The following is a 17,995-nucleotide window of genomic DNA, read 5'->3' on the forward strand; positions in this document are numbered from 1 at the left end:
ATTTTGTTCTTTTCCTCAGCCTTCAGTTGTAGTAAAGAGATATCTAAAAAAAAGAGCCAAATTTAAAAGAGGACTGTGGACATGCTTAAAGCACAGTTCAGGGTCTCTTTCCCAAGATCTTTGACCAGAGGGTCAACAAAACAGTTTACTCAAGTATCTACAGGATTTGAATGAGGCATATGAGTTAACCACTTTTTATTATTTTCTTAATGCAGTTGTAGATTTGAAGGATGAGATCAAAAATGTGGTTGAGTTTTCTTGGTCACATGGTAAACTGTTTCATTATTTGTTTAATTGGAGGTTTTCCCTCTGTGTTTCTATAGTGCAAACAGTTCCCAAAAAAAAAAAAAAAAGTGCACTTTCAGTATTAAGAATTCACCTGTGTGGAAGACAAACTTACAAGTTGCTGTATTCAAAAGAGTTGATTATAAGTGCTTTGCCTCTGAAGTTTTTAGATATTTATAATTTGCAAATCATACCTTTTTTGGTGGATTTTCCTCTGCTTCTTTGGCAATTATTAATCTCTTTTGCACTGCAACAACAAAAAAAAAAAAAACATGAGACTAACAAATTTGGATTCATTAGTTTGGTGTTTTCAAAAATCTGCCTTGTCGTTCTGCTCCAGAGTTTCATATTGATCAAGCATGTTATATCTAGTTGGGAAAAAGTTAATAAATGGGGAGAAGTTACTCCAGGTAGGCAATCTATTACAAAAAGATGTTAAGTACACTAGATTAGTATATTATATAGCTAAGTGAATTTTATTCAAGATTTGTTTTCACAACTATTTAGAGCAGCATCTTAATATATAGTTGACTTTGTATTTAGGACCACCTGGTGGTTATGGAGATCGTGGTGGTGGTGGTGGTCGAGGTGGTGGATATGGGTAAGTTTTGATATATTTTTAGGATATCTCTGTTTACATATAAACAAAAATTTTGTGTGAAAGATTAGCTTTATCTAATTATAATCCGTATAGATCTTAACATGCAATATATCTAAGATTTTGACGATTCAGTATTTACTTTATAAAATGAAAATTGTTGACTAAAGAAATTTATCACAAATTAATACATATATACAAAACTTTTATTAAAAGTACAGATTATTAATTATTCTAGACGTTCAACCCTTCACTGACTTATTTTTATCTAAAGCAACCAATTTAAGTTGTGAAAACAATTCCATGAAGTAATGGTAGTTTTGTAAAATTTAAATTGGTATCAGTAACTTAAAATTATGCATTTAGACATGGTAATATGAGAAATTACATAACCTTGCATGATCTTGGAATCTAATGGAAGTATTTGGCAGGATTGTGAATTTTTATGGAAGCCGCTGATGACACAATGAATTTTTCAAAAATTGATGACAATGCAATTTTTGAAAAATTCGTTTTCACCTTGAATTTAAAGAAGAGGGCATGTTTTGAGACTCCACTGATCCTGTAGTTTCAGAAATTCATGCAGAAATAAATTCTTCCAAAAATTATGTCATGATGTTAGTGGACCAGTTTTTACATGGTAACTAACAAACTGTTCCAGGTTTTCGTCTGATAAATAAGTAGATAAATTCCAATATTTCATTAAAACTGGAATATTGAATTGATAAAGAACATGGCATTCAGTTCATGATTTCTTTACTGTAGGAGTGGCCAACGAGTTGATCGCGGATTTAATTTTGGTCAATCACAACGAATTTTAAATATAGTCATCCCTCGATTTGTGCACCTTGTGCAATGAAATTTTTGAGGTGGTAGTCGTGGCGCATTTTGAAGGAAAAAAGTAGATCGTATCACATTAAGTTTAGCCACTCCTGCTTGACTGCATTTAATGAAGTGAAATAATTTTTTTTCAATATGCTACAGAGGTGTTTTTTTTTTTTATGGTCATTTTCCTATCTGGGTATTTGTATACAAGAAAATATAATTTGTGTCCTTCCCTTTATCAAAATTAAGCTTGTTTGTTTTCAGTTTAAATATGTATTCATTTTTACTTGGTCAGTTAGATCAATTTTGCGTGTGAATAGCACTTGGTGGGTTTTTTTTATTATTATTATTATTTTTTTTAAGTTAGCATCACTAACCTTTTTAATGTTTGATGGGTACTAATAATTTCTAGTGAATTCTATGTAGATGAAGAAGAAATGGATTGATAAAAGTCATGAAAAGTATAAGTAAATATTACAGGGGCATTATAATAGTGTTATTGATTTTGTTGCCTGAGCAACAGTACATCCTATTAATGTTTTCATTTCATCTTTGAAATGTTCATTGATGTGAATCTTAGAGGGAAAAGAACTTGGTTTATAGATGGTGAAATTGACTATTTCAATACCTAAGTCCTTGAAAGTTCACTACTGTCTCAACATATTTCATATGACTTGTTGTGGGTTCTGCTCCTCTGAACCTTATTTCAGAAGGTTGTGAAATAGGTACTTTAAAATTATAACCCATTAAGTCATGATAGGCAGGACAGTCTGTCTTATCTTTACAGCCTAACACACAAATCTAAGATGGAAGAGACAATTAATACTCAAATTTTGATGAGTAGTATACACCTTATAGCAGGAAAGCTAAGTTCTGTATTGTATGCTGCTCAAGTTAGTCATTTGCTGATGCACAATTTTTGTATGTGCAACCTGTGTATCAAATAAAAACATTCTGATTACTGGAATCTGCAAAAATATTTTACTAACAGATGGTAACACTGATTTAGAGCTTGCAGCAGCTGTTGTCTTCTTTTTTGCTTCCTAACAAAATCATTAAAAAATGACATTAACATATGTTCTTATCTTTTGGGGGAGGAAAGGATTTTGAAAGAGGGGCTGCCTCCAGCAAAATCTTCAGAAATCAGTTTTCAGTCCAGTACCTTGTTAAAAGAGTGGTACTCTGAACTTCACTCCTGGTGGTGCATGTGTGGTGCACTTGTTGAGAAAATCAGATAAAAGTACAGTTTATCCTGCCTTGTTTACAGACAAAAAAAAAAAAAAAAAAGCCAATTTTTATGGAATTAAATTCGAAACCTACACATGCCCAAAATGAAATTGAAATGTGATGATTGAAATTTCCACAGGGGTGTTTCAGTATTTATTTCATCGGGTATGTGTTTATGTGTGTTGGCAGGTATGTGTTTATGCAACCACACACACCTGCAATCAACTTTCATACAATATATCTAAGTTGATTGCACGTGGTTGTTTAATGCCAAGTAACTTGAATGCATTCAGCACAAAGGACATTGTCAGATTCTCACATTGATTTTGGCATATTTTGATCTGCTCACTATAGTAACATTTGCATTCATGTTATATCAATTGAAGATGTATTGGCTTCACTTGAAATTAATTAACCCTTGTAGAATTGTTTTAATGCCTGATCAGTCGGTAACTTGGGTGTGCCTGTCCTATACTTCATGTAACATGGTCTCTGTACATTTAAGAAAGTGCAGCAGCACCTTGTAGTTATTTGTGACTTTCACAATGAAGACCTGGTTTTCCTTCTTGTTATTAAGTATCCACCTTTTGTATGCTGTATGGAACAGTGGGATATTGTAGGATGCCTTAATCCCATTCCATCTTCATAATATTACTTAGTGCAAATCTATGTAGTATTATGCAGGATTGTTATATTTCCTGCAATATTTTTGGTGAACAGTTTAGAGAAGGTAAAATATGAAGCATTTAATTCAGTAGTTTTGTCACTTTGTAAGTGAAAGATTCAGGCTGTTCTTTAATCTTTGGTTATTGATTTGTTTCTTAGATTAGGCAATCTGTTTACACATACTTGGATTTTATTATTTTGAATAAACTTATAAATTATAAAAAGTCCATTGTGGAACTGAGTTCTGTGTAATATTTAGCAGAATCACTTACGGTTGTTTAGATAATTGCATATGCTGAGCATCAAATTTCATTCGTAGGCTTAAAGGTTACATTGGAACAGGGAATGAATAGTGGTAACTGAGATGCAGTATAAATAAATATGCCATCAAACAATTGTGTATCATTTGATTTTATGCTACCAGTTTACTGCTTAAGTTGCTGGAATATTTTCTTATAAGGACACCTTACAAAACTGTAGTGCCTGGTAAATTCACATAAATGGTCACAAATTTATATAATAAATTTTGTAACAAATTAGGCCAATAATGCTTTGCTTGTCAATTTAGGTTTATAATAATGGCAGCATTTGTTTACAAAATGTGAACAGTGAGCTATTTGTTTGCATTGTTGCCCATTTTGTTTAACTAATGGTTTGATGGTAAAACACTGTTTAAAAGAATTTTCAGTCACAGGCCAGAAAAAATTCCAGAAGTTGGGTTGTGCTTTTAAAAATGGCTATTACTTATTTTGTGTTGATATGGAGTAAAAAGGGGAAAGTCCTACTCATTTAAAAGAAGGTTTAACAGTCATATAGGTTATGAATTTAAAAAAAACTGACTGGTGAAAGTCATTAATTTATTTTCCTTTTATTTAAATCAGAAATAGGCATTGGAAAAATAATTTTAAAATTGTTACATTATCTGAGTTTTTGTCATTTATGTTGGTCAAAAATAGTGAACCGCTGTTCGTGTAATTTATGTAGTGAAATGGTTGATGCTCGTAAAAGGTTTCTGACATTAGAGGTCAGCTGAACAAAATGTTACTGCCGGTATTGGTTGGTTGAAATGTAAAGGTGCAAATAACTTAATTCTCAGTTGGAGTTCTTTTTTAGTGATAAAAGTTTCTTTATCAACTTCGTAAGCAATTGTGTTATTATAACAGTTAATGTGATAGTTTTTAAAATCAAAATTATAAAATCAAATTAATTGCATATAGTTAAGCATTATTTGGCACAAGTGTGCTGTGATGAGATATTTGAATAAAGCGATTTTATAATTCTCTTTTTTTAAGAATGCAGATTTTTGTATCTGTAGTCTGTATTAAGAATGCCCAAGGGGACTGAATTCCTTTGTAAGCTGCTTCAGTGCATTCCCGAACAAGATAAATTTATTCATACATTTACAGCAAATTTGAACAAAGGAGGGCACTTTTCATGAAAAAATAATTTTCGTGACAATGAACTTATGCAACAAATGAAACCATATTTAAAGTTTAGTGTAGAATTTATTAATTGCCATCATAACATTTGTTTCCTATACTTTAGTGTAAAACAATCTCAAGTATTGAAACATCATTACTTTCTGAGAAAATTGATGTTTATTCAGCAATTTAATGTATGCACATCTTTTTGGAAATACTTTTTGTCGGTTTGAGAGAAAACTGAAATTAACCCAAACTTCCAAAATAAGTTAAGCCGCACTGTTCCAGCTTGTCTTAAAAAATGCTCTGTAGATGGTGTATTGGTTAGTTCAGATTCAGAACCAGTACAGAAGCAGTTTTGAATTTTGGTAGCTTCTAAAAGAAAACTTGATGGGCCATGTTCACTCGTAGACAGCAAGACAATTAGGATTGTCTTGCCAGTAAATAGATATATTAGCTTGATAGCCATATTTTGTTATGAAAACTACATAGTTTATAGTAATATAGAATTTTTTTTATAATGTTCCTGTTTAGTGCTACAAACTACAGATGTGTAGAAAATTATCGTTTTGAATTCAATAATGCAAGGAATAGACATTTCTGGTGACTAAACGTAGAAGTACAAAAAAAAAACATCTGTAGTTATTACTATTAGATTAATGTATATTTAGGCTGAGTATATAATGTCTCTTCATGAGTTTGTGCTATTATCCTCTAAGGTGTATAGCTATTATCAAAACATTCTGAAATGGAATATTAGTACAAATATAACTTAACCAGTGAAAATTTGATTTTTGATACAACCTATTCTCAGCATAGGGCAAAAATAAAGACACGAAATAACTCCTGTTTTGTTTATGCTTAAGGGCTTGAATGCTATTCCTGTAACCTTTTGTGACCTATTGAGTTAAATGCCATGTTGCACATACATCAGATTGTATGTCTGAAACCTGGTTGCTGGAGTACCAAATTACTGATTATTGTGCATGATTGCCTTTTAATTATAAATATGGAATATCAGTAAGGTGTTTTATGTGCAGGTAGCAATAACCCTTATGCTTACTTGTGCACAAAGTGCTTAAGAAAAGCAGTCTTTGAGCTGAATTTAATTTATTACAGCAGAATTTTGGAGAATTTGTAGATAATAAAATTAACTGGTCTCTTAGAATATTCTTGATTGGTGGTTAAATTTTTTTTATGTAGAAAAGAGTTTTTGAATAATTCAATTTTGGCTGGAATCGTTTCACTGTGTAATAATTTTAGATCTGTGTGGCCTTGGATCAGAAAGTAATTTGTAAAAAAAAAAAAAAAAAAAAAACACACACACACTAAAATCAAATCGTGAGCATGTCTAAAGTTTTTATATAATACGACTTTATTAACGAAAGTGGTATGAACAAGACAATTTGTTACTGTTATTTTCAAGCAGTATATGAATAGATCAAACAGCTCATGTACGAGGCATATGATTTTCAGGTAAAACCCATTTCTTCTCCCTAATTAAAATTTAACTTTTAAATTTTAATTCAGAATTCCAATGTAGAATTCTGAATATACAGAACAATAATACATAATAATTAGCAAAATGTGCATAAAACAATGTATAGTAGAAGACAATTAGGTGCATCATTATTATTAGAATAATGATAAAGCTTCTATTCTCTCTGTGTTTGCCTCTCGTTCAACATGTATTGCAATGCTGGGAGCAGGGAAAAAATTATAATTTTTATATAATACTAGGGGGCTTTGCCCCCTGTGCACGCTTTTCTACATAATATTGTAGTGTGAGTCATATCTTTTCTACGTAAAAGGCACCTGTCGAAATGCACTGATCGATATCTAATTTAATATATAAAAGAAAGTGTAAGAAAGAAAAAAAACTATAAAAAGTAAAATTGTGTGAGTAAGTTATTATTGCATGTTCTTTCTTAGCCTCTTTACCGGGCAGACTGATGGCTATGCAGACCCTCGGGGGGGCCTCGTGGTTATCCAAGCTGATACCATGCTGTAGCTTTTCCTAGCTGGCATGGTGTGGGATGCTGACACTGGCCATTAGGGTACCCCAGGCCAGTGTGGGACAGCTGCAAAAAGCAATCTCCACCATGGGAATCTCTTTCCCTATGTTCTCTTATTCCTACCATCTGGGGTGGTTCAGTCTCCTTCCCCTACCCTTTTTGCATGGTGGCTCACTCCACTACCTACTTTCAGCTCCCACCCTATGGACCAGAATGGGCATCCTGTACTAGGGGTCCCTTTACAGTCTCCCCTTTTAAATCAGGTGAGTGTCTCGACACTGCCCCTGTTCTCTACCCCTTTTGCCCACCCTATTCCTCTTTTTTTTAAGCTCTCCTTGGATGCTTAGGCTACCCCAGGCTCACCCTGCCAGAGCTTTCTTCTCTTCTAGTGTGTCTTGGTCTTGTTTTTGCCTCTCAATTGTTTAAAAACATACCAAAGATCTTCAGTTGGGTTCACTTCTGAGCTGGAAATGTCTATCATTTTTCCTGAAGAACTGTCGTAGTGCAGGTAAAACAGATGATCAGAAAAAGGGCCATTGTGGGAGTATGGTAGTACACGTTTCACTTGACTGTGGCTCTACCCCGTGGGACTTCTGAATATGCGGCTGTTCTTGTATTATCTGAATCTCTAAACTTTTGATTTGGGCCATCAACAGTTATATCCATGGTTTGATTAATAGAAACCAGTGGACCCAGTCCAAACTGAGTAAAATAGCTCTATACTATCTTATTGCCACTATCGAACTTCACTGTTGATGCAGCATCTGGGTAAATGTGACACAGAAGCCTATGGCAGATATAAACTAGTCTGTAATCAAATCACAAAGGAGGTTAGGCAGGCAAAGGCAGATTACGAGAAATCTTTGGCAAAGGATGCAAAGAAAAACAGCAAAGAGTTCTTTACTTATGTGAACTCTAGAAGGAAAGGGATTGATTGGATTGGACCACTTAACATGGGTTCACTATTGTTGATCATGTTCAGGTAGCTGATAAACTAAATGAGTATTTTGCATCTACATTCACACATGAGGGGAGTGCTGGAAGTTAATCAAACTCTAACAGGGAGCTAAGTGATTTTGTAATAACTGAGCAAAAGTGGAGGAGAAATTTTTCAAGTTAAACAAAAAAGGCACCTGAGGTGGAAGGGATCTATCCAGTTATATTAAAGGAGGCAGCAAAGGAAGTAAGCAAACCCTTAGCCATAATTATGAGAGCTTCCTTGGACTCAGGAGAGGTCCCGTGAACTGGAGGTGTGCAAATGTATCACCAATTCACAAAGGGGGTTCAAAAGGTGACACAAATAACTATAGACCTGTTAGTTTAACTTGTGTTCCTGGGAAAATAATGGAATCACTGTTTAAAGAAGCATTGCAGGATCATCTGGACAAGACTACAGTAATAGTTAAGACAGCGTGGGTTTGTTAAAAGGAGGCCTTGTCTGACCAATTTGATTGGATACTATGATGTGGTCACAAAGGAACTGATGCCAAAAATAATTTTGATATCATATACTTGGATTTCAGAAAAGCTTCTGATACTGTTGCACATGGAAGACTGCTGTACAAATTGGAGAGATATGGCATTAAGGGTAAGTTGCTACAACGAATAAAGGGATGGTTGAGTGGGAGATGACAGAGAGTGGTAGTCCATGGACACTGCTCTTCGTGGACAAATGTTATTAGTGGAGTTCAGTGTTGGGCCCATTGTTGTTTTGTATATTTATCAATGATATTAATGAAGGTATATCGGGTTAATGTCCAAGTTTGCAGATGATACAAAGGTTGGCAGGGTTGTTAATCCAACGGGATCTAGATAAGTTGGGCAAATGGACTGAGAAGTGGCAGCTGAAGTTTAACATTGACAAATGCAAAGTACTGCATATGGGTAGCAGTAACCAAAGAGAAACGTACCAACTGGGTGGTACTATGGGGGTAATTGTACAGTCAAATATGAAGTTTGCTGAGAGTGCAGATGGGCTGCCAGGGCAGGTCACGGAGTCTTGTCAATGATATATAGGAATTTTGCTAGCAGGGACAGGGAGGTGGTAATACCATTATACAAGGCAGTGGTCAGGCCACACCTAGAGTACTGTGTACAGGTCTGGATGCCTCATTTTAGGAAGGATGTAGAGTTGCTAGAACGAGTACAAAGAAGGGGAACAAAGGGGTGCTCCTACCAAGAAAGGCTTAAGTTCTGCAAATTGCAGCACCTGGAGAGCAGGCACCTGTGTGTGGTCTGATTGAGGTGAGGTGTATAAAGCCTTAGAATTAGTTGAACCAGCTGAATGCTTCATCTTGCTCAGATTAAGAACCGGGGGGGGGGGGCACAGTTTCAAGTTGAGGAAAGACGGTTGTAGAATAGATGTGTAGAATAGATGGGCACAGTTTCAAATTGAGGAAAGACGGTTGTAGAATAGATGTGTGGAAATTTGTCTTTGGCCAGCGGGTAGTTGATTGGTGGAACAGACTTCCATCTTTTGTTGTGGAAATTGATAGCCTAAATAAATTTAAGGCTGAGCTGGACAGGCATTTGGAACGAATGGAGGGGTGAAATGGGAGGGGTTTTTTTTTTTTTTTTTTTTTTTGGCTGATACTGCATAAGCTTGCTTTCTTGCATCGTATGCCTCAGCTAGTGCTAATAACTGTTCTTTGGGTATATTCCATGCCTACGTATGCCCACCTGCATTGCTGAAAGACTCGGCTTATGAGTGTTTGCAGAACCAGGCTAACCTGTTTCTGATGTTTGTTGGGCCTACAATTATCGCAGTTCTATCATCACTTTTGCAACCTAGTAAGAATGCCACCAGTATCCTTTTGTTATCTATTTAAACTAGCACATTCTGAGTCATTAATGGTGGTGTACCTGGTTTGGTATGAATGCTGACATTACCTTCTGCTTGCAAACAATATTTCCAGTTGGCTTTGGGTGTCATGCTGTCTGGTGAATGGAGATGCCTGCTGTATGACAGTCTACTTTCTCACCTCTGGTGAAGTAATTCACTTCTGTTTCATACTTCCTGGAAGTGAAGTGGTCGAATATATGTTTGTAAATAGTGTGCAAACAAACTACTGTAGCTTTTCTAGTGTTTGCATATTTTATAGTTTTCCAAAGTTTACTTTTCTTGCAAATTTTAATCAAGGTTTTTTAACCCCTGTTGATTAATTTTAAAAAATCAAAGAAAGCAATATAAATGAAAAAAACTTATTGCTGTGAATATTAAATGTTGAAATGTAAAACCTTGGAATAAATTGCACTTCTTATATTACTGTTATCAGTTAGTGCTGTCATCCCTTCATTGTTGGGTAACTAGAACGATGTGTAAGAGGCGATTACTCAGTTTCTGGAATATGATATGCCAAAGATGTATATCTGGTACTGATAACTTATGCTAGTGAGCTGCGTGCAATTGCTTTTCTTGGAAGACTAACACACCAATTGCAATAATTTTAGATTGTTGGCAACTTCATACATCCATTTAGTCCACTTCCCATGCATGAATGGTTTAAGGGGTTTGTTAATTAAGGCCTCCTGGAATTATAGTAAACTGTGTTCAGCAAACATTCTTTTTTGTAGCTTTCATTATGTGCAATCTAAACTGCTCACATAGTAAAAGTGCTTGGTTTTTTAGGCTACCTGGATATTTTGGCCTGTAGTATTTCTCTAAAAGTGAAATATTACTATATGCACCCGGTATACAAGGCACATGTAGTGATATTTCACGTGGGAATTTTAGCCAACCTTTTCAGGAAAAGGTGAGCTTGTGTCAAAAAATGTGATGTATACCTCTGCAGCTTGAAACTTTATAGCTCTGTAAATTTTATGGATTAAAATCAAGCACACCCTTTGAGATCACGAGTTGTTTGGGTGGTGACACTTTCCGAGAATAAATAGAAGCATACCTCTCTTTACTGGGAAGTGTGGTTTGGCTAAAAGTTGAATTGTTCACAATGTGGGTTAAATGTTTTGGGTAAACTGCTGCAGTGTAGTTACATACAGGATGATTCATTTACCCTAATTGTGTGATACAAAAGTAAAGTTTATGCAAAATTATTAGGCAGTTTGTTTGAAATATTGCTTGATCTCTAATTCAAGCAGATTACTGATCATACATACAAATTCTTAGCATTTACTGACACATTCTAAAATGTTTTTGAATACAGTTAGCTTTCCAAAATGTTTTATCAAATTAAAGATGAGTAATTATCAAAAAAAAATTTAAGACATTAACTGGAATACATATGGGGTGTTTCATAACATGTACCTGAAAACAATGAATAAAGTTCATCTAAACATGTCCAATTTTAAGTGGTTAAAATTACATGGCTGTGGCTGTTAGATTTTTAAAAAAATGGGGGGGGGATAGTATAAGCAGGAATGTTGGCCTTATCCTTGTTACTATTCAGAATCACACATTTTTAAGTTTTTATAAACCTGTGGGTATGTGTTTTATTTTTTAATTATTGAACTTAATTCATAATTTACAAAAGCATAAAATGAATTGAACTAAATTACATGAATCCTGTTTCCAGGATTCATGTAATCTGTGGAGGGGTGGGTAGAGGTAGTTCAGTGGAAAGTGCCAGTGAAGGATCCCTACATGTCTTTACTATTATACAAATTCATGGTGATTCTCTTCTGTATATTTATAATCTGTAGCAAATCAACCCCAGATGGAAGTATGTGGTTTGATCAGAGTTAATGAATTCGGCCTAATTAATTGGCTTCCATTTATTAATAATTTGCACAACCTTTTAGGTATAGTGCTTGATTTTTAAATTAATTTCATTATTAACAATACCTTCCACTGGTGTGGAACTCCTCCACTTGTACCATAATTTTACCCATTGTAAGCCCCTGTAAGTGTATTTGTCTGTGTGTATTCCATGGTTGGTGTGTCTGCTGTCAGGGGGAAAAAACTCCAGGACGCACCAACTTGGCCACATGTTGAAAACTGACCATAAAGTTATAGCCCAGACTTCCTCACATCCTCAGTGATAATTATTACCGAACTTCAGTCATTGACAGGATTGAACCAGTTCATTTCGTTCAACGTGAGAAAACAGCTGTGCCGCCCGTAAGTACACTTAAGATTTGTAATGACAATTAGCAAGTCACAGGGTTTTGATAAAATATCTAGCTCACTTTTGCTTCATTTTCTAGAGAAATTAAGGAGTGTTATAAAAAAATTTTTGGATGTAACGTGCTTGGTAGACTCAGGCCTCCATTATGGAAAAGTGTACGTTGGGAATATTATCTACCAAGGAATTTTATTGTCTAATGCTTCTTATGAAAGACATTTAAAACAGAAAGGCGCCTCCGTGGGCAGGAGCGGCAGTGCATAGCACACGCTTCTTGATTAGACTGGGGTTCAAGCCTGTGACCACCAAATACGGAGGATGCAGAAAGGTCAGGGAATGATCACTGCATATCCCTGGAGCAATATGGCCTTAGTTGCTAATGCTCCTAAAAACCAAATAACATTTAAAACAGATTCTGGGATTAATGCATGCAAATATGTTTTCTATTATTATTTTTTCAATACTTTTACTTCCTTTTGATCAGTAATTTCTCATCTTTAATTTGGTAATATATATTTTTGAAAATTCAGAGGGTGTTTTTTTTTTTTTTTTTCTGGTGAATGTTGAATGACAGTATGTTTAATATTCTTTTAATGATACATATGCAAGGAAGTAATTTTATTCATATCCAGTAGTTTTGCTCATGGCTAGCACACCTTATGATCTGTCCATTTCACACCTGGGTTTAAATTTTTCTCCACGGAATTTTTATGTGCTTTCTGAATTGCTCAATCTTGGACCCAAGTGGTTTTTTGCCTAGTAAAAACAGATATACCAGCCATAGAATACAAACAATTTACAGACTGAAATTATTCAAAATCCAAAATGTCTTGGAGTATATTCAGATGGTGCTACTTTTCATGCATAGACATGTTGTATTTACATGGTTAGACTGCTGTGCTTGTGATAATTGCTTGAAGCCAGAGAAGAAAATGGCAGATTTTGGATGAATGACTTTTTTAAAGTAGTCTAATGAAATTGGTCTATTAAATGCAGCATATTGCCTATTAAGAATTTTATAAGAAGAGCAGTTAGGGTGTTTTGCTGCTCTAGTTCAACACATCTCAAAGGATGTTGAGATGTCAGCAGTTGTTGACATTGTCAGCAGTTAATATTCAGCTCTTACTGAATATGATAAGGACCAAAAATTTCTATAAGTTCAGAGGGTTAGAAATTAAGGCTGTCATGTGACAATAGTATGGTTGCAGGACAGTTTGGGGTTGTGTGAGGGTGGAGTAAATTTTGATGTTTATTGTGATGTTCAATTAGCTCTTTATTCTTTGTTTTTATTCTACCTCAGATTATTTTCTGTTTGGCATCTTTTTAAATTGACATATAGGAGATGATATTCCAAGAATGTAGTGTTGTAGTTGATATGGAATTTATCAATATGTATTTTAAAATGTCTGCTGTCTTCTGAATTAGAAAATTTTTCTGGAAGAAATAATTGAAATAAAACTTAATTTCATATTCCTTCCCCATTTGGCAAGGAAATCATTAAACCTGAAAATTGTATGCCCTGCACTGTAAATGCAAGCATGTAAAATAAACTATATTCAATTAAACATTGTGGTAGGATTTGTAGTCAGGGAATGAGATAAAATCAGAAATGCACCAGTGAAGAGTTATTGGCAGCCATCCTAAACCCTTTCACCAAAACATTAGGTTTTTTATTCTGAGTAATTATTTCTAATTTAGCTTTTGTGATGAGTGTTCATGTACAGTGAGGTCAATGGTTTAGTTCTCTCTTCGGTAAGTTTGAAAAGGTTTAGTAAACTAATTTTTTTTTCACCTCTGTAAACAAATTGATTTTAAAAATGATTTCCAGATAATATTCACTCTTCTATGGTAAGATGCTTTTGAATAGACTGGGCAACTTAACTTAGTTGCCCAGTGGGCCAAACTTTTGAAAGAATTTTGAAGGCTGTATATGGGAATGAAAATTTTTATATTTATTGTGATGTTTAATTAATGAAACTTGGTTGCTTAACAAGAGTTAACTGAACAGTTGTACTAGTGGCTGTCTTTTTTCAGTGTAACTCTTGATGAAATTTCAACACTTTGAATTTGATTTTGGAAGGGGGAAAGGTGATCAGAAGCACTAATTCTGTAGAACAATTTATCAAGTTTGGAAATTGATTCTTTTGTGTATTTCTTGTGAAGTTCAATTTTGTTTCCTATAAATTAGGTTTAGTGTGTGCAATACTGAGTTAAATTGTGGACCTCACAATTCTCATTCGACTGCAAGTTGCCCAAACCTGCTTTAAAATATATAGGCTATATTACCATTAAATGGAATATGAAAATAAGTACAATAACAAAGACGACACTTAATAATTGCATCCATCTGGTATTAACTTTGTTTCATTTCTAATTTGGCAGTAATAATAACTAGTGATTTGGCTAGTTACGGTGAAGTGGTGCATTTACAGTATACACATGCTCATCACAACTGAATTAGAACTTTTAATATATTCTTGGTTGCCAGTATATCCTAATGGTGTTTCATTGTTTGCTGGTGTTTGTAGTCATTATATGCCAGCATAAGTTTTTTTTTTTTTTTTTTTTTTTGAACATTTATGATTACTCTAAAATAGTGAATTTGGCATTTACAAAATAATCAGTGAAGAGGAAACTGGCAAATGGTGTGGAGTAGTTTTTACTTTGAAATATTTCTAGAAAAATAAAATATTTGTTTTATGTCTGTGAATATTGGTTAAAAGGAAGATTTATTTCATTTATTATTATTATTTTATTTTTTATTTTGTTTAACTTAAGACTTGGGCTTGTAATGCTTATGATTGCCCACCGAAGCTTGGATCTGTGGTGGCCAAATATTAGTACTGCTTGCTAAGTCTAAATTTGTCAGTTTTCATTTATAGATAATGCTTTAACATTCTGAAGTGGTGTTTGCATAATGTACAGGTAATTTCCTCTGTACAACGCACTTGCATATATGCAATATTATCAAATGACATGGATGAAATCTGAAAAATCTTTGTTCAGTGACTGCTAGTATATTATATGTATCTTAATCCTGACCTTTTAAAAAAAATAAAGCCTTTTATAGTTTATGCTTTACTTGGCTCGCATGTTGTAATTCTCCTTTTTTTTTTTTTTTTTTTTTTCTGTTCTCAAAGACTTCCACAACTTTGGTACATTGAGGGTGAACAGAGATTCAGAAGGAAAGTGTGGAGTATCTTCAGTAATGTGTCATGTCAAACCTGATAACAGTATTAGTGACACCTTTTTGGTGTTTGTACTCAGTTTTTAAAAAAATATCTCCTGTTGTGAATGTGGATTTATCTGATAATTTACAGTTAACCACTTTTTTTTTTTTTTTTTTATTGAAACCAGAATATCAGTGCATAAACTGAGTAGTACAAAAAAGATTATTCCTGTATACGTTAAGCTCAAAATATGAATTGCATATCAGCAGGCTTATCCCTTGGATGGGGAAGTTACTTGTACTTATCTGCATAGTGCCCACTATATATTATGATCAAGTTTACTGAAAATAATTTATCTAATTTAGCAGGAATTGTTTTTGTGTATGTATGATTGTTGAGTGGGAAATGTAGAAGTAGTGTGTTAGTAGAATTATAGGGAAAAGTTTTCATTTATAGCATTTAATTACCATGTGGGAATTAAAAATGCCTAATTGTGGATGGTATACCACAAGCTATGGGGTAAGGAGGAATATAACAGGCAATTTTTATTCCTTAATTTTAATGTTGGTTTTCCTGTCCATCCTCTAGATGGGTGGGTTTCACTGAAACTGTTTTTTTTTACCTTTGGAGGAAATATTCACTTATCATAGTAAATTCACTAAGTTTTCTCCTTGATTACCATCATTATTTAAACAGTTTTTGCTGCAGTGATGGTTCTGTTTATCAATAAATCTTATTTAGATGATAGCATCCACTACGACTTTAATAATATGTGCATCACTGTGAGCATACTTTAGTTGGTATATGTAAGATTCTGCAGTTGCAGTAATATGCATCATATGCTTTTTTTTTTTTTTTCTTTTTTTTAAAATTGGGAATCTTGTGATTTTTTTTTATTGCATTTTCAATAGCTGTTATAAAAATCCATTGAGTATATCCTTGAGATATGTTATAAGAAAGCATTTTTCATATAGTCACTAATTTCATGTGACTTTGCACACCTTGATCAAAGAACTTTGTAATCCTCAGTATCAGTGGACTGGTCGTTCCTGTTGTGTGAAGGCATTGTGAATGAGCTCATGCAGTACATATGTGCTGAATCATTGTCATTAAATATATACAGAATAGCCTCCTTTGGTTTGTTATGCTGATCTTCATTCTTTTCTAGCCGAGTGGGTTAAGTACCTGCCCGGCAACCCAAAAGGTCGCGGGTTCAATTCCCGCCTCGGGCTTGGATCAAAGTACTGCAAAAACCTTGGGAGGTGCAATATGGCCACAGAAGCCGATGCGCCAACAACTACCAAATCAGTCAATCAATCAATCAAATCAATTCATTCTTTTCAACTCCTTGGGTCGCAGTATCCGACCTATAGTGCATGAATAATTTTTATGATCGCATGGAAAGTGAACTAAAACAGCATTTTTAATTTTGTTAATTATTTCAATAACCATGCACATTCGATGCTAAAATATGTGTAAATAAACAAATTTAAAAGACTGGCGATTATGTGAGAGTGTTGGTGTTGTGAATTCTATTTCTTTTATCTATTTTTTGTATAAAATGTGCACATGGCCGACCAGAAACACTCTGTATATATGAGTGTTTGTTGTTGAAATGTTCCTGGACTCCAATTATGGTACGCCTTCTGCTTGACCTTATCGGCTGTGCAAAAGTGTGTGTGGTACACTTCATTGAAAATAACACACTAATTTTACTCAAATTGCTCAGTGCAGCCAGTGAAACATCTAACTTTGAATATGGCTCCTGTATAGGGAAAAGGCCTGACACCACTGCCTTAGGTTATAAAATTGTTCCTAAATCTAAGTGCATTCGTGGTGAATTTTTTTCTGGGATTTGAAGTGAAAAGTAGATAACAGCCTTTTCAGTGATTATTTTTTTTATAAAGGAATTATCTTCACTTCATATACCTTTCGACATGGTTTTTTTTTTTTTTTTTTTTTGGGTAGTAGAATAAATGAATAGTAATAATTCATATTTAGCAAACTAATAAATGGGGGGGGGGGGCTCTTACAAGTAAAGCCACTTTTCTGGCACTGTGCTCATTCTTTTAATCACTACATTGCCATAAGCAATTTCTAGCGCTAATTAATCCTAAATGTTCCAGAATTGATTTTTGTTTATTTTTAATTTGTCCGTTCATGTCATTTCTTTTATGAATATATGAAACACTTAATTTACCATTTCAATGTGAATTCTTGCACATTTATTCCTACCATATCTTTCTTGTTAAAGTCTTTATGCTTATTTTGGTTGATATTCTGGTTTTACATGAAAATGAGCTGGCGGTGATAGAACATTAAGTTTTGTTGAAAAGGGAAAAGCATCACAAGACAGCCTTTGGTTGATCAATCTTTATTGAGTGGTATAGTAATTTTCAGGATGGATTTGCACGGTGGGCTGCTCTTTTAAGCTGTTCAGATTAACATCTGAGAATTTTTACAACCAACATGGATCCACCGATTAAGAGTTCGGATGCTAGCAGACAAATTAAACATTACTAAAAAGAAGCTTTTTTTAAATGTCAGTCCTAGAACTTTTTGGAACAAACTTTGTATGCAGATAAATTGAGGTGATGGTTAAATAAAATTGTTAGATTTCTGGGTGTCTGATTTTGATGAAATTTGTAATTGCTTAACAGTTCTTTTATAATGAGCAAAATATGAAATTTTCTTAATCATTTTCTGGGAA

The 17,995-nt window shown here is 34.1% G+C and overlaps 1 protein-coding gene across 4 annotated transcripts in view; it reads left to right on the forward strand.

The window, feature by feature from the left end:
* LOC150088979 (uncharacterized) overlaps nucleotides 1-17,995 on the forward strand; it is a 129,743-nt gene that overhangs the window by 68,082 nt on the left and 43,666 nt on the right. For all 4 annotated transcript variants that reach the window (XM_090369740.1, XM_090369742.1, XM_090369743.1 and 1 more), the window contains exon 6: nucleotides 829-886. In XM_090369740.1, coding sequence (XP_090225866.1) covers nucleotides 829-886 — 58 coding nt within the window. The remainder of the gene's footprint in view (nucleotides 1-828; nucleotides 887-17,995) is intronic.

The sequence above is a fragment of the Mastigoproctus giganteus genome, chromosome 3 (genome assembly GCF_048544385.1).
Source record: "Mastigoproctus giganteus isolate SK-2022 chromosome 3, ASM4854438v1, whole genome shotgun sequence".
Taxonomy (NCBI): domain Eukaryota; kingdom Metazoa; phylum Arthropoda; class Arachnida; order Uropygi; family Thelyphonidae; genus Mastigoproctus; species Mastigoproctus giganteus.